Raw genomic sequence first — 15,867 nt, forward strand, 5'->3', positions numbered from 1 at the left:
TCAGCGCTCTGAATGGGTGAAGAAAAACCTACAGGGAGGGCTTTTACTCCTCCCCTCTCCATTTCATAGCCTCTCTCTCTCTCCCTCTAAGCTTCTCTCTGACACATCTGCTCAAAAAGGTTTTTATACCTCTCCCTGGCTTTCTCTTTCACCCCTCTCCATCTCGCTCTCTTTAATTCAATTTCTCTCTTTCCTTCCTATTTTCGGACACATCCTCCTCTAAATATATCTCTGGAGACTGGTATGTGCACGGTACAAAGAGGAGTCATGATTGCTGTGGTAATAGAGGGAGTAGGTGAAATAGGGGTGGAAAGGCTGTGCTATTGATTCTGCTTGCTTCATTAGCATGTACCTGTGGGGTTAGCATCTCTAAGGGTTAGCTACCCTACTGTAGCTAGCCCTCTGCTTCTCCCCGCGGTGACAGACCGCCTTTGCTGCCTCCCTCTGAGCCAGCTGACACAGAGGACTGAAGAGGGAGACTAAAATAGATGCAGCATCCCACTGCTCTAGACTTAAGGAAATGGCAGAACTATGACATGACATCCATGCTGCTTTGTGTAGGAAGCATAACACATCAATGTTACTCCATAATGTGCAGTGGGAAACATCTAAGCTGTTCCATAATTCAGGCACAAGCATTTCTATAATTAGTGTACAACCTCTATTGTTTTCAATAATTAAATGTAAATACCATCTAGTATTTTCAAGTAAACAACATATTCTGATTTGCAATTCTATACAAAATGGCATAACATATCAATGCAGGTCTACATTTAGCAGTTCAACAAATGTACCATTTCAGGAAATAACATCCATGCTACAACATAATAAGCAGTATAATTAAATCCAGTCGTAATGGAATCCAGAGCATAAATCATCCATTAGATTACTGAACAGTGCCCTGGTGTTGCCATATCAATGGGGGTCGTCCAACCAACTGAGCAGTTCTAATAATGCCCACAGTAAACTAGTGCTGCACTAGTAATGAACCTAATAAACCTAAATGGTGAGCCCTATCCCCTATGGTCCCCATTAGGATTGCAGATGTTAGTTATTTTTCCCACACTTCTCTTTTGGCTCATGCACCCTCTAACCAGAGCCATACATCTGCCTCTACCTTTTGGATAGAGTACACTTCACCACTGGTGTGCTTTGCCAAAGAGCTCTATTTTCATGTCATCTGATCATAGTACTGGTTCCAATTCAAGTGCCAATGCCGTTTATCAAACTCCAAACGATGCAAAGGTCAGATGACATGAAAATAAAGCTATTTTGCCATGCACACCAGTAGTGGATTTGGTGTTGAAAAACAGAAGCATATGCAGAAAAGTACCTCACACCTACAGTAAAATTTACCACAAATTCAACATTTTGCTATGGCCATCTCAGTCTTCCGACTTGAACCACTTTGAAAACCTGTGGTTTGAATTGAAGAGGGGAGTCCATAAACGCAGATGAAGGTAGTCAAGATTCTGGAAAGATTCTGTATGGAGGAATGGTCTAAGATCCCTCCCAACATGTTCTCCAATCTCATAAAACATTTTAGAAAAAGGCTCAGTGTTGTTATCCTCGCAAGGGGAGGGTGCTGGAGTATTGAAAGTGGTGGCAATCATTTTGACCCCTATCTTTTTTCATTTTTTAAATGTATTACTTGTTAAACAAAATGTCTTTCTCTGAGCAATTGTATTAGTATAAAATAATAGAATTTCACAATAATTAAAAAAAATAATAATAAAGCTCAGTATTTGTATTATTTATTTTATACAGTCTCTTTTGCTCTTCTTTATCAAGGCTGCCAGTAAATATGGACCTGACTGTAATTCTATACCAAACGCATTTAACTAAATCCTTCGCACCTTGGAACACAACCGTACAAAGTCCTTAAGTGGTTCTCTGATTATCCTTTTCATTCCCATAATCCCATACAACAAATTCTCCCATTGATCCTGACGGGAGTGAAATGAAAGCCCCGACCAGACCCTCTGGAAATTGATCACCTGTCATCCTCTCCACTATAGCCTACAATACAAGGACAGAAAGGAATAGATACGTAAACTCTTTAAACAGGACTTTGTCTCCTGTGTGTATGCTAACATCTGCAGTCCGGAGAGCCAATGCCATAGCACTATGATGTATTAAATGTTTATGTACTGCTTTGGAATGCTGTATATGAGTAATAAATGACTTATTATCCTGGTGATCCCTTGAAATTAAATGTTTTGCAAATGATAGTCTTATATTCAGCTGGCCCCTCCACCGATTTTGTGTTAAATGCTCTACAACAAAGCTTTCTTAGTGTCTAAACAAGTTCTCTGCCCTTAACCTTCTTCTGAACACCTCTAAAACAAATGTCATGTGGTTTGGTAAGAAGAATGCCCCTCTCCCCACAGATGTGATGACTACCTCTGAGGGTTTAGAGCTTGATGTAGTCATCTCATACAAGTACTTGGGAGTATGGCTAGACGGTTCACTGTCCTTCTCTCAGCACATATAAAAGCTACAGGCTAAAGTTAAATCCAGACTTGGTTTCCCCTATTGTAATCGCTCCTCTTTCACGCAGCTACCAAACTAACCCTGATTCAGATGCCCATCCTACCCATGCTAGATTATGGAGACGTAATTTTTAGATCAGCAGGTAAGGGTGCTCTCGATCGGCTAGATGTTCTTTACCATTCGGCCATCAGATTTGCCACTAATGCTCCTTATAGGACACATCACTGCACTCTATACTCCTCTGTAAACTGGTCATCTCTGTATACCAGTCGCAAGACCTACTGTTTGATGCTTATTTATAAAACCCTCTTAGGTCGCACTCCCCCCTATCTGAGATATTTACTGCAGCCCTCATCCTCCACATACATCACCTGTTCTGCCAGACACATTCTGTTAAAAGGTCCCCAAAGCACAAACATCCCTGGGTTGCTTGTCTTTTCAGTTCGCTGCAGCTAGCGACTGGAACGAGCTGCAAGAATCACTCAAACTGGACAGTTTTATCTCAATCTCTTCATTCAAAGACTCAATCATGGACACTCTTACTGACAGTTGTGGCTGCTTTGCGTGATGTATTGTTGTCTCTACCTTCTGCCCTTTGTGCTGTTGACTGTGCCCAATAATGTTTGTACCATGTTGTGCTGCTGCCATGTTGCGTTGCTACCATGTTGTTGTCATGTTGTGTTGATGCTACGTTGTTGTCTTAGGTCTCTCTTGTCGTGATGTGTGTTTTGTCCTATATTTTATTTTTAATCCCAGTCTCCGTCCCCGCAGGAGGCCTTTTGGCAGGCCGTCATTGTAAATAAGAATGTCTTCTAAATAAAGGTTCAATAAAACTTGAAAAATGAAGCACTCCTTACGTAGGTACCCCTGAAATAAAGTTTTACTGTTAAGGGTTTGTTTTTGTTGGACTTCTTTATGTCTGATTCAATGTCTACATTTCAAAATAACACCTCTGGAAAAGACCCACTGTGCATGCAATTTTCTAAATTGTAGCCTTGCCCATATGATTAGCCCATATGATTAGCAACCTTGGCAGAAAGCCAAAAAGTCACCTGTTATCACTAGCTCTGGCATTCATTTATTAGATCTAGTTGTATGCAGTGGATCTAGTTGATGCTGGTCTGCAGAGAACTGAAAATCAAGGTCCCATACTGATTGATCAAATAAGCACCTATACAAAGATTGGTTGTACATAGCACCCTCTAGATGGAAGTAAAGGAGATGAAACTTGGTGACTTCATTCAGATGAGTGAATTACTGACCTTAACAGTAAAGCAATTTTCTAATACTTCAAACTGAAGTGCAAAGCTCAGTTTATTTATGAATTGGGAATAAAATACCCAAATGCATTTCATAATGTATGAATGTTGAACAGCAGTTATGAAAGTAACTGGTAGCACTTGTGTTTGGCCAAAAGAATGAAACATGCCTGGCATAATGGCAACTCATACTTTCATGAGCCATGAAATGGTAAGTATTTGAGCACTCTAATTTGGTGTCATGACATTGTCATGGGTTGTAGGCTTTCATGAAATGCCACAACCGGTGATACTGTAGGTGTAGCTACTATAATATTGCTTTATACATTATTCAGCTCTACATTAAGTCTCTAGGGGTGACAGGGGCAGACCAACTAGCTATGGCAATACAAGTGGCATAGAAAGTTAGATTGTTTCCTGGGGTTGAAATGGTATATTATTAGGCCCATATTATATAATTTAAAATGATCTGAAGTCACAGAAAAACATTATTTAAAGACTAATTCGTGCTGTGCAGGCAGAAGCTCAAAACCAATCACCAAGTCAAATATCAAACCATTTCCAACAAGGAATGTACAAATTACAAGTTGCAAAAAGTATTCCATAATATAAAAACAGCTTCGACCGAATTGCAAAACCAAAGTTTTAATCATGTAGTTAACAAAGACTAATTGAGTCATGAAATTATCAGAAAGGCTTGATTACATGCGCTTGAGGTTCAAAGGAGAAGTTGTTGTTTTTTTACAACCAAATCCCTATTTTTGATGTAAATGGCATGTTATAGAAGGGCCCCTAAACTACACAAGGATGAAGAAGTGATTTGCTGGTTAGGGTAAGTTTCTCAAAAACAAGTGAAATCACAAAAAAATGATATTCTATAACATGTCATTTAGCATTAAAAAAAAGAAAAATTACAAAAAACAAATCACCTTTAAGGCCATAGCACAGAACAAGTTTTAAAAAATGCTAAAAAGCAAATTGGTATAATAAATTAAAAAAGTGTAACATCATTAAGGATTACAGCAATTACAATGCTGTATACAAGGGCACTGAGAAATGTTTTATTTTTGCATTTCAAATGAATTCCCTGCCATTAAATAAATCAAAAAAATTATTTTCTTTATAAGAACACTCAGAACATCTTACATTTCCTACTATGAACAGTCTTCATTTGTATTTTGAGGTTTGCATGTTCACCTGCATGGCTATGACATGTGAATTAATAGCATTGGCAGGTGTGTGTGTGTGTGTGCGTGGGGGGGGGGGGTTCCAGAGAAAGTAGTGTGTCCTGTTAATAAAGTTTTTCCTGTGTTCACAGGTCTAGGGCTGTTTCTGTCGAAGCTTTGGTATATAGTCATGAATTTTTCCCAGATTCCGTCACGCAGCCATTGCTATATTAAGTAAATATAACCTACCCACAATGAAAAGTAGACCAAACAAAACAAGGCACAGGGTTCATTTTCAGACAACAAACTTGTTTTTGGTGGTGGAGCCGCTCTTTGTGGCGGTGTCAGAGTGGGACTGGTAGCCAATGGTCATCTTCATGGGGATTCCCAAGCGCTCCTTATAGACTCTCCTGTTGACACACACAGGGCAATGAGACGGGAGGTGGTAGAAAAATACATTTAAAAAATGTATTGATCTTAGTAATTTAACCAGAGGCAAAATTATTTTGAAATACTAAGACTATACACTCTTTAGTAAGTCAATACATTTTCCTCGGGAATCTGTTTTATAAAGTAAGAGCAAAGTTGGAACGCTAACTACACTAAGAAACATTGACTTCAAATTGATCCAACTTACCCTATGTGTGTTACAGCTTCCCTGTTGTCGAAGTCTGCGGTCCAAATGGCGATTTTGTCTCCTTTAGTGCGAATATTGACTACTGCGCCACACACTTCGTCACTATAGTCATCGAAAGCCTCCCCAACGAGGCAGAGAAGCTGGACAGGTGATGTGCCCGGAAAAAATATGGAACCATACATTAACATTTCAGTGGCATCACAGAATTCCTTAATCCAGCTACACAGGTAGAAGCTTGAGGCTGTATTTCATTCCAAAAAGTCCACGCACACACACACACTGAGACATATACCGACACTAACTCACTGTTTCTAGCCAGAAGCGGTCCAGGTCTTGTCTCCTCTGCTGCTTGTTGAGCGTGATCAGCCAACGCCCTCCTTGCTTGTTTCGCTCATCCTCCCACATGGGCTCAATGCCATCCTGTCACACCAGAGGAGAGAGACCGCTTTACTTGGTTTAAAACCACAGGAGAAAATGCCATGGCTGAATAGTCCTGAACAATTTCCTTCCAGGCACACTTTACAATTAGGCTTAGTTGCAAAGATACCATGAAGTTACATGGAATAAAATGGCTTCCTTGTTCACTTTTTGAAATGCCACAAACCTACCTTAAAGAGGGAGTAGTCGCATCCAGATATCAGATTGCTTGACAACTGAATATGATTATACAGACTGAAATGACAAGATAATTTTCTTAGTACAACACACACAATTGCAGTATATTGGAAAGGAACTGAAAGCGATCAAGATGATGAAAGACATGTTGGTATAATCTCCAATTAACCTTTTCATACTCATTCAATCCATGTCATCAAAAAAACTAACTTTAGTCTTATTGATACTTACGCCCAGAAATCTTCAACCGTGTCAAACTTCGAGATGAGGCGGAGGTTTGCCTGCCATGTTTTGGTCTTATCATTTTTGAAGAACCAGAGAGACCATCTGTTGGGGCAAAACAGAAATGGGATTTACATAAAGTAAACACTGACTAATTAAACGGCTGGTAAACAAACGTAATCAACAGCCCATAAGCCTCAAAGCAAATTAGGAAGTTATGGATGATGGGGGAAGGGGGGATTGACACATGGTTCACTGCTTTGTGCCATATTCATTCAATGTCAAATCCTTAGGCAGCTCAATTGAGCTTGACTGCAGTTACAAAGTGAAATGCATAGTTGGTAATCACAGACAGACCCAGCTTGTGTTATGAACACTTATTAGCTATAACAATAAAGTGAGTCGCACACTGTATATACAGTACCAGTCAAAACTGTGGACCCACCTACTCATTCATTGGTTTTTCTTTATTTAGACTATTTTCTACATTGTAGAATAAGAGTGAAGACATCAAAACTATGAAGTAACACATAAGGAATCATGTAGTACCTAAAAAAAAGTGTTAAACAAATCAAAATATATTTTAGATTCTTCAAAGTAGCCCCCCTTTGCCTTGATGACAGATTTGCACACATTTTTGGCATTCTCTCAACCAGCTTAATGAGGAATGCTTTTCCAACAGTCTTGGAGTTCCCACATATGAGGAGTATTTATTGGCTGCTTTTCCTTCACTCTGCAGTCCAACTCATCCCAAAACCATCTCAATTGGGTAGAGGTCGGGTGATTGTGGAGGCCAGGTCATCTGATGCAGCACTCCAATCACTCTCCTTCTTGGTCAAATAGCCCTTACACAGCCTGGAGGTGTGTTGGGTCATTGTCCTGTTGAAAAACAAATGATAGTCCCACTAAGCCCAAACCAGATGGGATGCTGTATCGCTGCAGGAGCCATGCTGGTTAAGTGTGCCTTGAATTCTGAATTCTAAATAAAATAACTGATTGTCACCAGCAAAGCACCCCCATACCTCTTCTTCCATCATCTGTTCATCCATGTACTCTTCATCTCACAAAGACACGGTGGTTGGAACCAAAAATCGAAAATTTGGACTCATCAGACCAAATGACAGATTTCCACCTGTCTAATGTCGATTACTAGTGTTTCTTGATCGAAGCAAGTCTCTGGTGTCCTTTAGTAGTGGTTTCTTTGCAGCAATTAAACCATGAAGGCTTGATTCACAGAAGTCTCCTCTGAAAAGTTTATGTTGAGATGTGTCTGTTACTTGAACTCTGAAGCATTTATTTGACTGCATCTGAGGTGCAGTTAACTCTAATGAACTTATCCTCTGCAGCAGAGGTAACTCTGGGTCTTCCTTTCCTGTGGCGGTCCTCATGACAGCCAGTTTCATCATAGTGCTTGATGGTTTTTGTGATTGCTCTTGAAGAAACGTTAAAAGTTCTTGAAATGTTCCACATTGGCTGACCTTCATGTCTTAGTCATGATGGACTGTGGTTTCTCTTTGCTTATTTGAGCTGTTCTTGTCATAATATGGACTTGGTCATTTACCAAATAGGGCTATATTCTGTATACCACCCGTACCTTGTCACAACAACTGTTTGACTCAAACGCATTGAGGAAAGAAATTCCACAAATTAACAAGGCACCGATTAATCAGAATGGCCAATGAATTAAGGCCAATTTCAAGTTTTCATAACAATTGGAAATGGGTATTTTTGGACACCGATTTGGCCATTTTTTAAAACTCCTTTATTTAACTAGGGAAGTCAGTTAAGAACACATTTTTATTTTCAATGATGGGCTAGGAACGGTGGGTTAACTGCCTCATTCAGGGGCAGAACAACAGATTTTCACATTGTCAGCTCGGGGGATGCAATCTTGCAACCTTACAGTTAACTAGTCCAACGAATCTAGCCACCTGCCTCTCTCTCGTTGCACTCCACAAAAAGTCTGCTTGTTACGCAAATGCAGTAAGCCAAGTTAAGTTGCTAGCTAGCATTAAACATATCTTATAAAAAACAATGAATCATAATCACTAGTTAACTACACATGGTTGATGATATTACTAGTTTATCTAGCGTGTCCTGCGTTGCAGATAATCTGACTGAGCATACAAGCATACAAGTATCTGACTGAGCGGTGGTAGGCAGCAGCAGGCTCGTAAGCATTCATTCAAACAGCACTTTCGTGCGTTTTGCCAGCAGCTCTTCGTTGTGCGTTGAGTATTGCGCTGTTTATGACTTCAAGTCTATCAACTCCGAGATGAGGCTGGTGTAACCGATGGGAAATGGCTAGCTAGTTAGCGTGGTGCGTGCTAATAGCGTTTCAAACGTCACTCGCTCTGAGACTTGGAGTGGTTGTTCCCCTTGCTTTGCATGGGTAACGCTGCTTCGAGGGTGGCTGTTGTCGTTGTGTTCCTGGTTTGAGCCCAGGGAGGAGCGAGGAGAGGGACGGAAACTATACTGTTACACTGGCAATACTAAAGTGCCTATAAGAACATCCAATAGTCAAAGGTTAATGAAATACAAATGGTATAGAGGGAAATAGTCCTATAACTCCTATAATAACTACAACCCAAAATTTCTTACCTCTGAATTATTGAAGACTCATGTTAAAAGGAACCATCAGCTTTCATATGTTCTCATGTTCTGAGCAAGGAACTTAAATGTCAGCTTTCTTACATGGCACATATTGCACTTTTACTTTCTTCTCCAACACTTTGTTTTTGCATTATTTAAACCAAATTGAACATGTTTCATTATTTATTTGAGGCTAAATTGATTTTATTTACGTACTATATTAAGTTAAAATAAGTGTTAATTCAGTATTGTTGTAATTGTCATTATTATAAATAAATAAAGATTTGCGGATTAATCGGCATCGGCTTTTTTGGTCCTCCAATAATCGGTATCGGCGTTGAAAAATCATTTCTGGTCGACCTCTAGTGGCTACTTTGAAGAATCTCAAATATATTACAAAGTTTCACAGGACAACTTTCCTGAACACAGAGTAGCAGCCTGTAATAGTCATCAAAGAGCAGTAGCCTGGGTCAACTTACTTGTTCTGTAGGGGGTGTTTGATGTAGCTCTCAGGGCTCACGATCTCCTGACCAGTCTCTGCTTCTGCTCCTTCTTCAGCATGTTGGGGTGGATTTATATTTATTTCCTAGTGGAAAACAACTTGAAATTAGTAAGTATGACCTTGCAGGACTGCCATGTCTTGGGTCATTGGTAAGTTTGATTGTTTTCGTTTTTATATACAACGCTGGGTTGAACGTGAGTATAGGCAATGACATCGGACTTTAGTTTTTTGCAACATAATTTCCAGACACTATTTACATAGGCTAGATGGTCCAACAGTATTTCAAATCAATGAAATAAACATTTTACTTTCATCTATGGTGTAAATACTGTTGTGCGTAAATGTATTGCACCAGCCATAATGATTGGGCAAGTTGGTGAACTGTCTGGCAGCTAGCTAGCCTAAAGTGGAAGCAACAGACTAGTCCAAGAAAGCCCAAGCTGACAACTAGCTAATTATACCATTTAAGTGCACTTTTTTTCATTAAAACACATTTGTTTGACAAAATAAATCATGTTGGAAATGTACTACTAACATGTAGGTACGCGCAAATGCCCGACCGAGCGAATTTAACAGCTGTGACAACATTTACCGAACTTGTTGTTAGTTAGCTACAGTAGGCGATTCACATAGCTAGTGTATATTCCCCTCTCAGTTGTCTTTGCACTGCTTGGGTCGTGGCACAAAAAGTTTCTACAAGGGCAAGAATATCCGAAAATACAACCATGTAAACATGCATTTCCTTCGAATTTATTAGATTCGAGCTATTAATATTACATTCTGAATAACAATGTATATTGGACAACGGATTCCAATAACGTTATAAAATATTTTCTTCGGTAAAGGTACTCACCGGTTCCGCGGTCGCCATTTTATGAGTCTCGGTGTAGAACGCTGAAATTCATTGGACCAGAGAGGAAGAGAGAGGGATAACGGTCGTCACTAGTTACCACAGCCACAAAGTAATAAACCCCGCCCATTTCTTAGATGTATGTTCTTAAAACGTGATTTTAAACCTAACCCTAACCACACTGATAACCGTGTGCCTAACCCTAACCTTAAACTAAGGCCAAAAATTATTTTTGATTGTCTACTATATAGCTTTGTGGCTGTGGTAACTAGATATACCTAAATCTGTCTTCTCCAGCAGGTGGCTTTTTTTTTGCTCACCAAGGGACGAGTTTTTTTTATTGAAGTTGATGAGTGTCGAATTTGGTAAACACAATTTTAATGGTTTATTTGCTACGTGTGGCTTATTTGATCAATAGAAGTTGAGTAATTATTAGGTTGTGACGAGTGTACTGATAAAAGTAGTACACGTGACACCCCAGCAACTGAGAAAATAACACTTTATATCGTATGTAGCGACCCGCACAGACAGCTGTGTGTTATGTGTTAGGCTAGGAGGTGGTTGTGTTGTACTGACCAGTACCCGGTGTTCGCGGGGTCCGACATGTCAATCAACCTGCTATCTGCCAATCACGGGAATGCCTGGAATGTTCTGATGCCGGGCATCCTGGTGGTTGGTGGAGGGGGTGGAGCATTGGAAGTTAAGACCAGGTTCAGCCTTTGTTCTCTCTCTCTTACATCTGGGCTTCACAAGAGAAGGTCACGATTGGCTTGGGGGTTATCTGTCATCTATTTGGCGTGTGCTACGGCCCAAACAGTAGCCTGTGTAAAGTTGGTTTAATAAACCGTCAATTCGCAAACTCAAGCCTCTGTCTGGACAATTGTTCATTTATGATCTAGTCAGGTCATTACATTGGTGTCAGAAGTAAAAACGTTGATACAAGTTAGCCAGCTAGCTAGCTGACTTATGTGGCTAGCTACCGTAGGTGAGAACAGGGATTGAAAATGCTTCGAGGGAATCCGAAAGTGAAGGTGGAGGTAGGGGACGATTATGGCCAAGGAGGTGCGTGTGAATGGACGTTGGCGGTTCTGTCTGAGGAGATCGCCAGGGCGTCGGAGCGCAGAGGCCGCTTGAGGGAGGACGTTAGAGCGATGGCGGCTGAAGCGGGCATGAGTGCTTCGTCGACTGTATTTCGCGCGGATTCTGGTGGGCGGACCGAAGTGGCGACGTCGACGCGGCGTGACGAGGAATCTGGGGCTCAGGATGTAAACAAACATGGCGGCGCCCAGTTCCCGGCTGCGTCCGTATCTGTTAAGACCCCGAAGTATTCCGGTAAGGCGGATTGGGAAGCTTTTCATGCTCAGTTTGAACTGTTAGCTCATTTTAGGGGGTGGTCGGATGAAGAAAGGGCACTGCAGTTGGCTTTATGCCTCACGGATGAAGCTCTGGCCTGTTTGATATTGATTAGCCCCGAGGACAGGCATGATTATGGTGCTTTAGTGGGAGCACTGAGGAGGCGCTATGGACAGTGTGTACAGCCCGGGCTACTGCGCTCCGAACTGAGTAATAGACGCAGGCAGCCTGGAGAGCCTCTACGGGTGCTAGCTAATGACATTGAGAGCCTCTCTCGGCGGGCATATGCTCACATGCCCCCCTCCGTGCAGAGCGAGCTAGCACGGGACCAGTTCATACAGGCGCTCTCTCCTACGGAGCTGCGCATACAGACCCAGCTGGCTCATCCTGAGTCATTGCAGACAGCCTTGGAGATGGCTTTGGAGAGGGAGCTGGTGTGGGCTGGGGCTTCAGCTGGGGCTTTGGTGGGGGTGCAGGGAGACACACCCTCTGTGAGAGCTGGGGGGCAGAGCAGCCCGGAGCCGGAAAAGCCTGTTTGGGTGGCCTAAATGACAAAACTCATTCGGGCTGTGTCGCTACAGGCGGCACGAAACACAAGCCCTGGTCCCAGGGTCTGCTGGGGTTGTGGCCAGCCAGGCCATCTGCGCCGAGATTGCCCCATGTCCCCCAGAGCTCAGGGAAACGGCTCGGGGTCCGCATAGACCGGGTAGTGCGGACCCCTGGCTTTCTATCCCAACCACCATCATCTTCAGGAGGAGCCCACCGGCACAGACGGGGAAGCAAGGCTCCACTTCCCCCAGAAGCAGACGAGGGCAAGCGGATGGAGCCTGTTGTTGTGGTGGGCCGGACCTGTGTTGGGGACTTTTGTCATGTCCCTGTCACTGTGGAGGGGGTGCCCTGCTCCGCCCTGGTGGACACTGGGTCCACAGTAACCCTGGTGAGGCCAGATATTGTGCCAGGTTGGACTCAGTGTGAGCCTACAACTGTGCAGCTCCGCACAGTCACAGGTGAGCTGGCACCCATGAAAGGGAAGGGAATAATGACTCTGACAGTAGGGGCAGGACTGTGCGTCATCCTGTGTGGGTGGCGGCTGTGCAGGACCCTTGTATCCTGGGGTTGGACTTTCTTAGGAGCACAGGCTGCCAGTTAGACCTAAATAGGGGCACACTGAGCTTCCAGGGAGGGACGGAAGTCACCATGGCCCTCCCTAATGTCACATTCACTCAACCCAACAAACCCTTTACTCCAACAGTTAAAGCAGCAGAGACTCATGGCTGCGCCCCTCCCCCACAGCTGTGTGTGACTTTTCCCCAGTCCCCCTGTCACCTACGGCGGTGTGTTACATTCCCCCAGCTACCTCCATGACACAGCCCTCTGTGAGCCCGGGCCGCACCCCCCCAGCCCAGCTACCCCAGATGGGAGAGGAGAGGACACTTTCTGCAGTGAGGGAGATATGGGGGAGGAACTGTGTTGGTCTTGACCCCGAGCAGCAGGAACGGTTGTGGCAGTTGCTGTTTGAATTCAGAGACAGCTTTGCGTTGAGTGAGGAAGAGGTGGGTCAGACTCATCTGGTGCAGCATGAGATCGACACAGGTGATGCTCGACCCATCAAGATGCGTCCCCGCCGTATCCCGCTGGCACGCCAGGAGGCGGCAGACAAGTCTGTGTTGGAGATGCAGCGGGCAGACTTCATTGAGCCCTCAGACAGCCCCTGGGCGGCGCCAGTCGTCATGGTTCCGAAGAAGGGGGGCAAGCTGAGGTTCTGTGCGGACTACAGGCGGCTGAATGAGGTAACCAGGAAGGACTCATACCCCATACCATGTATCGATGAGTCGCTGGACCTGGTTAGGGGGTCCTCCTGGTTCTCCTCACTAGACCTCCGCAGTGGCTACTGGCAGGTGCCCCTCTCCCCAGAGGCCAGAGCCAAAACTGCGTTCTCCACTAACAGAGGACACTGGCAGTCCAAGGTCCTGTGCTTTGGCCTGTGCAACGCTCCAGCTACTTTTGAGCGTTTGATGGACAGGGTGCTGGATGGCATCCCCCGACAGCAGTGTCTGGTATACCTCGATGACATCCTGGCCCATGGCAGCTCCTTCCAGTCAACCCTGGGGGCGCTACGGCGTGTGCTGGTGAGGGTGGCTGCCGCAGGTCTGAAGCTCCACCCCGAGAAGTGCCACTTCATGAGGAGAGAGGTGTCCTTCTTGGGCCACCGAGTGGGGAAGGAGGGGATCAGCACCATGGAGGACAAGGTAGGGGCTGTCAGAGACTGGCCCACCCCCACCGACCAGCGTCAGCTGAAGAGCTTCCTGGGCCTGGCCTCGTACTACAGGAGGTTTGTACGGGGCTTCTCAAGCGTTGCTGCTCCACTGAACCGCCTGCTGCCGAAGGACAAGGCTTTCACTTGGACAGTGGAGTGTGAGGAGGCGTTCAACACCCTCAAACGTGCACTGATCGAGGCCCCGTGCTCGCCCCCTGACCTCACCTTGCCCTTTATCCTGGACACAGACACGAGCAATGTGGGCATGGGTGGGGTGCTGGCCCAGGTGGGGCCAGAGGGGAGAGAGTGGTGGCGTACTTCAGCAAAACATTTGACAAACATGAGCGCCGCTACTGTGTCACCCGGCGGGAGCTCTTGGCTGTTGTGGCTTCCGTCAAACACTTCAAGTACTACCTGGGTGGTCTGCCCTTTACTGTAAGGACTGACCACTCTGCTCTCCAGTGGCTCATGTCTTTCAGAGAGCCAGAGGGGCAGGTGGCACGCTGGTTGGAGGAGCTTCAGCCGTATGACTTCACGGTGGTGCACAGGGCAGGGGCACGCCACTCCAACGCCGACGCCATGTCCCGTCGGCCCTGTACTGCAGACGGCTGCCGCCACTGTGAACGGAGAGAGGAACGGGAGAGAGAGCTGCGGGCAGAGGAGGGTGTCTGTGCCACAGTGTGTCGGGCGAGCGGGCCTGTCTGCTGTGAGCTGCAGACTGTCGACGTGGCTGAATGGCGGCAGCAGCAGGGACGGGACACAGACCTACAGCCAGTGCTACAGTGGGTAGAGGCGCAGGTGAGGCCACCATGGGAAGAGGTGACAGCGCTCTCACTCGCGACCAAAGGGTTGTGGTCGAAGTTTGAGAGACTGCGGCTGGCTGATGGCGTGCTACAGCGGGCATGGAAGGAGTCAGCTACGGGAGAGGAGAGGTGGCAGGTGGTGGTCCCAAAAGCATTGCGGGAGGCTGTGCTCCAGAGTACTCATGGGGGGGTGGGGACTGGACACTTTGGGGTCACAAAAACACTGCGCTGTCTCCGTCAGGGCTTCTACTGGGGGCAGCACAAGAGGGATGTGGAGGACTTTTGTCGCCGCTGTGACAACTGCACAGCGAGAAAGGGCCCCCCAGGCCGCTCTCATGCTCAGCTCCAACAATTCCCAGTGGGGGCTCCCATGGAGAGGGTGGGAGTGGATGTAGTTGGGCCGTTCCCCACCACAGACAGTGGAAACCGCTGGGTGCTCACGGCCATGGACTATTTCACAAAATGGCCCGAGGCCTATGCTCTGCCTGACCAGGAGGCAGAGACCATCGTCGACGCCCTGACAGCGGGGATGTTCAGCAGGTTTGGAGCTGCAGAGTCCATCCACAGCGACCAAGGCAGAAACTTTGAGTCCCGTGTGTTCGCCACCATGTGTGAGAGGCTGGGTATGCACAAGACCCGCACTACTCCTCTCCATCCTCAAAGTGATGGCCTTGTGGAGCGCTTCAACAAAACGCTTGGACAGCAGCTGGCCATCGTCTCTTCCAAACACCAGCGTGACTGGGACAAGCACCTGCCTATGGTCCTCATGGCATGCCGCTCCGCTGTCCAAGACTCCACCTCCTGCACGCCTGCCCTCCTCATGCTGGGGAGAGAGATCCGCACCCCTGCGGAGATGGCGTTTGGTCGGCCCCTGGATAGCCCTCATGTTCCTCCGGGGCCGGAGTATGCCCGGAGACTCCAGGACCGCCTGGAGACAGCCCACACCTTCGCCAGAGAGCAGCTGGTGAATGCAGGTGTGAGGCAGAAAAGGAACTATGACGTGCACACCCGGGGAAGGCACTTTGTGGCTGGGGAGCTGGTCTGGGTCTACAGCCCCTAAGGAAAAAAAGGCAGATGCCCCAAGTTGGACAGTCACTGGGTGGGACCCTGCAGTGTCC

The 15,867-nt window shown here is 45.6% G+C and overlaps 1 protein-coding gene across 1 annotated transcript; it reads right to left on the minus strand.

Annotated features, from left to right (window-relative positions):
- Positions 1-3,789: 3,789 nt before the first annotated feature.
- On the minus strand, positions 3,790-10,493 carry LOC118362624 (eukaryotic translation initiation factor 4E-like). Its single transcript, XM_035743117.2, has 7 exons — positions 10,340-10,493; positions 9,464-9,570; positions 6,402-6,497; positions 6,164-6,227; positions 5,862-5,975; positions 5,556-5,695; positions 3,790-5,328 (listed from the first exon to the last, which is right to left on the minus strand). Exons 1-7 carry the CDS (start codon positions 10,355-10,357, stop codon positions 5,214-5,216), a joined length of 654 nt encoding a protein of 217 aa, XP_035599010.1. The 5' UTR covers positions 10,358-10,493; the 3' UTR covers positions 3,790-5,213.
- Between the last annotated feature and the right edge of the window lie 5,374 nt (positions 10,494-15,867).

Source organism: Oncorhynchus keta, chromosome 29, assembly GCF_023373465.1.
Source record: "Oncorhynchus keta strain PuntledgeMale-10-30-2019 chromosome 29, Oket_V2, whole genome shotgun sequence".
In the NCBI taxonomy this organism is placed as follows: domain Eukaryota; kingdom Metazoa; phylum Chordata; class Actinopteri; order Salmoniformes; family Salmonidae; genus Oncorhynchus; species Oncorhynchus keta.

Coding starts and splice junctions, on each gene's coding strand:
- LOC118362624 (XM_035743117.2), bottom strand. Junction 6,228..6,401: donor ACGGTTGAAGATTTCTGGGC/GTAAGTATCAAT, acceptor TTGTCATTTCAG/TCTGTATAATCATATTCAGT. Junction 5,696..5,861: donor ACCGCTTCTGGCTAGAAACA/GTGAGTTAGTGT, acceptor TCACCTGTCCAG/CTTCTCTGCCTCGTTGGGGA.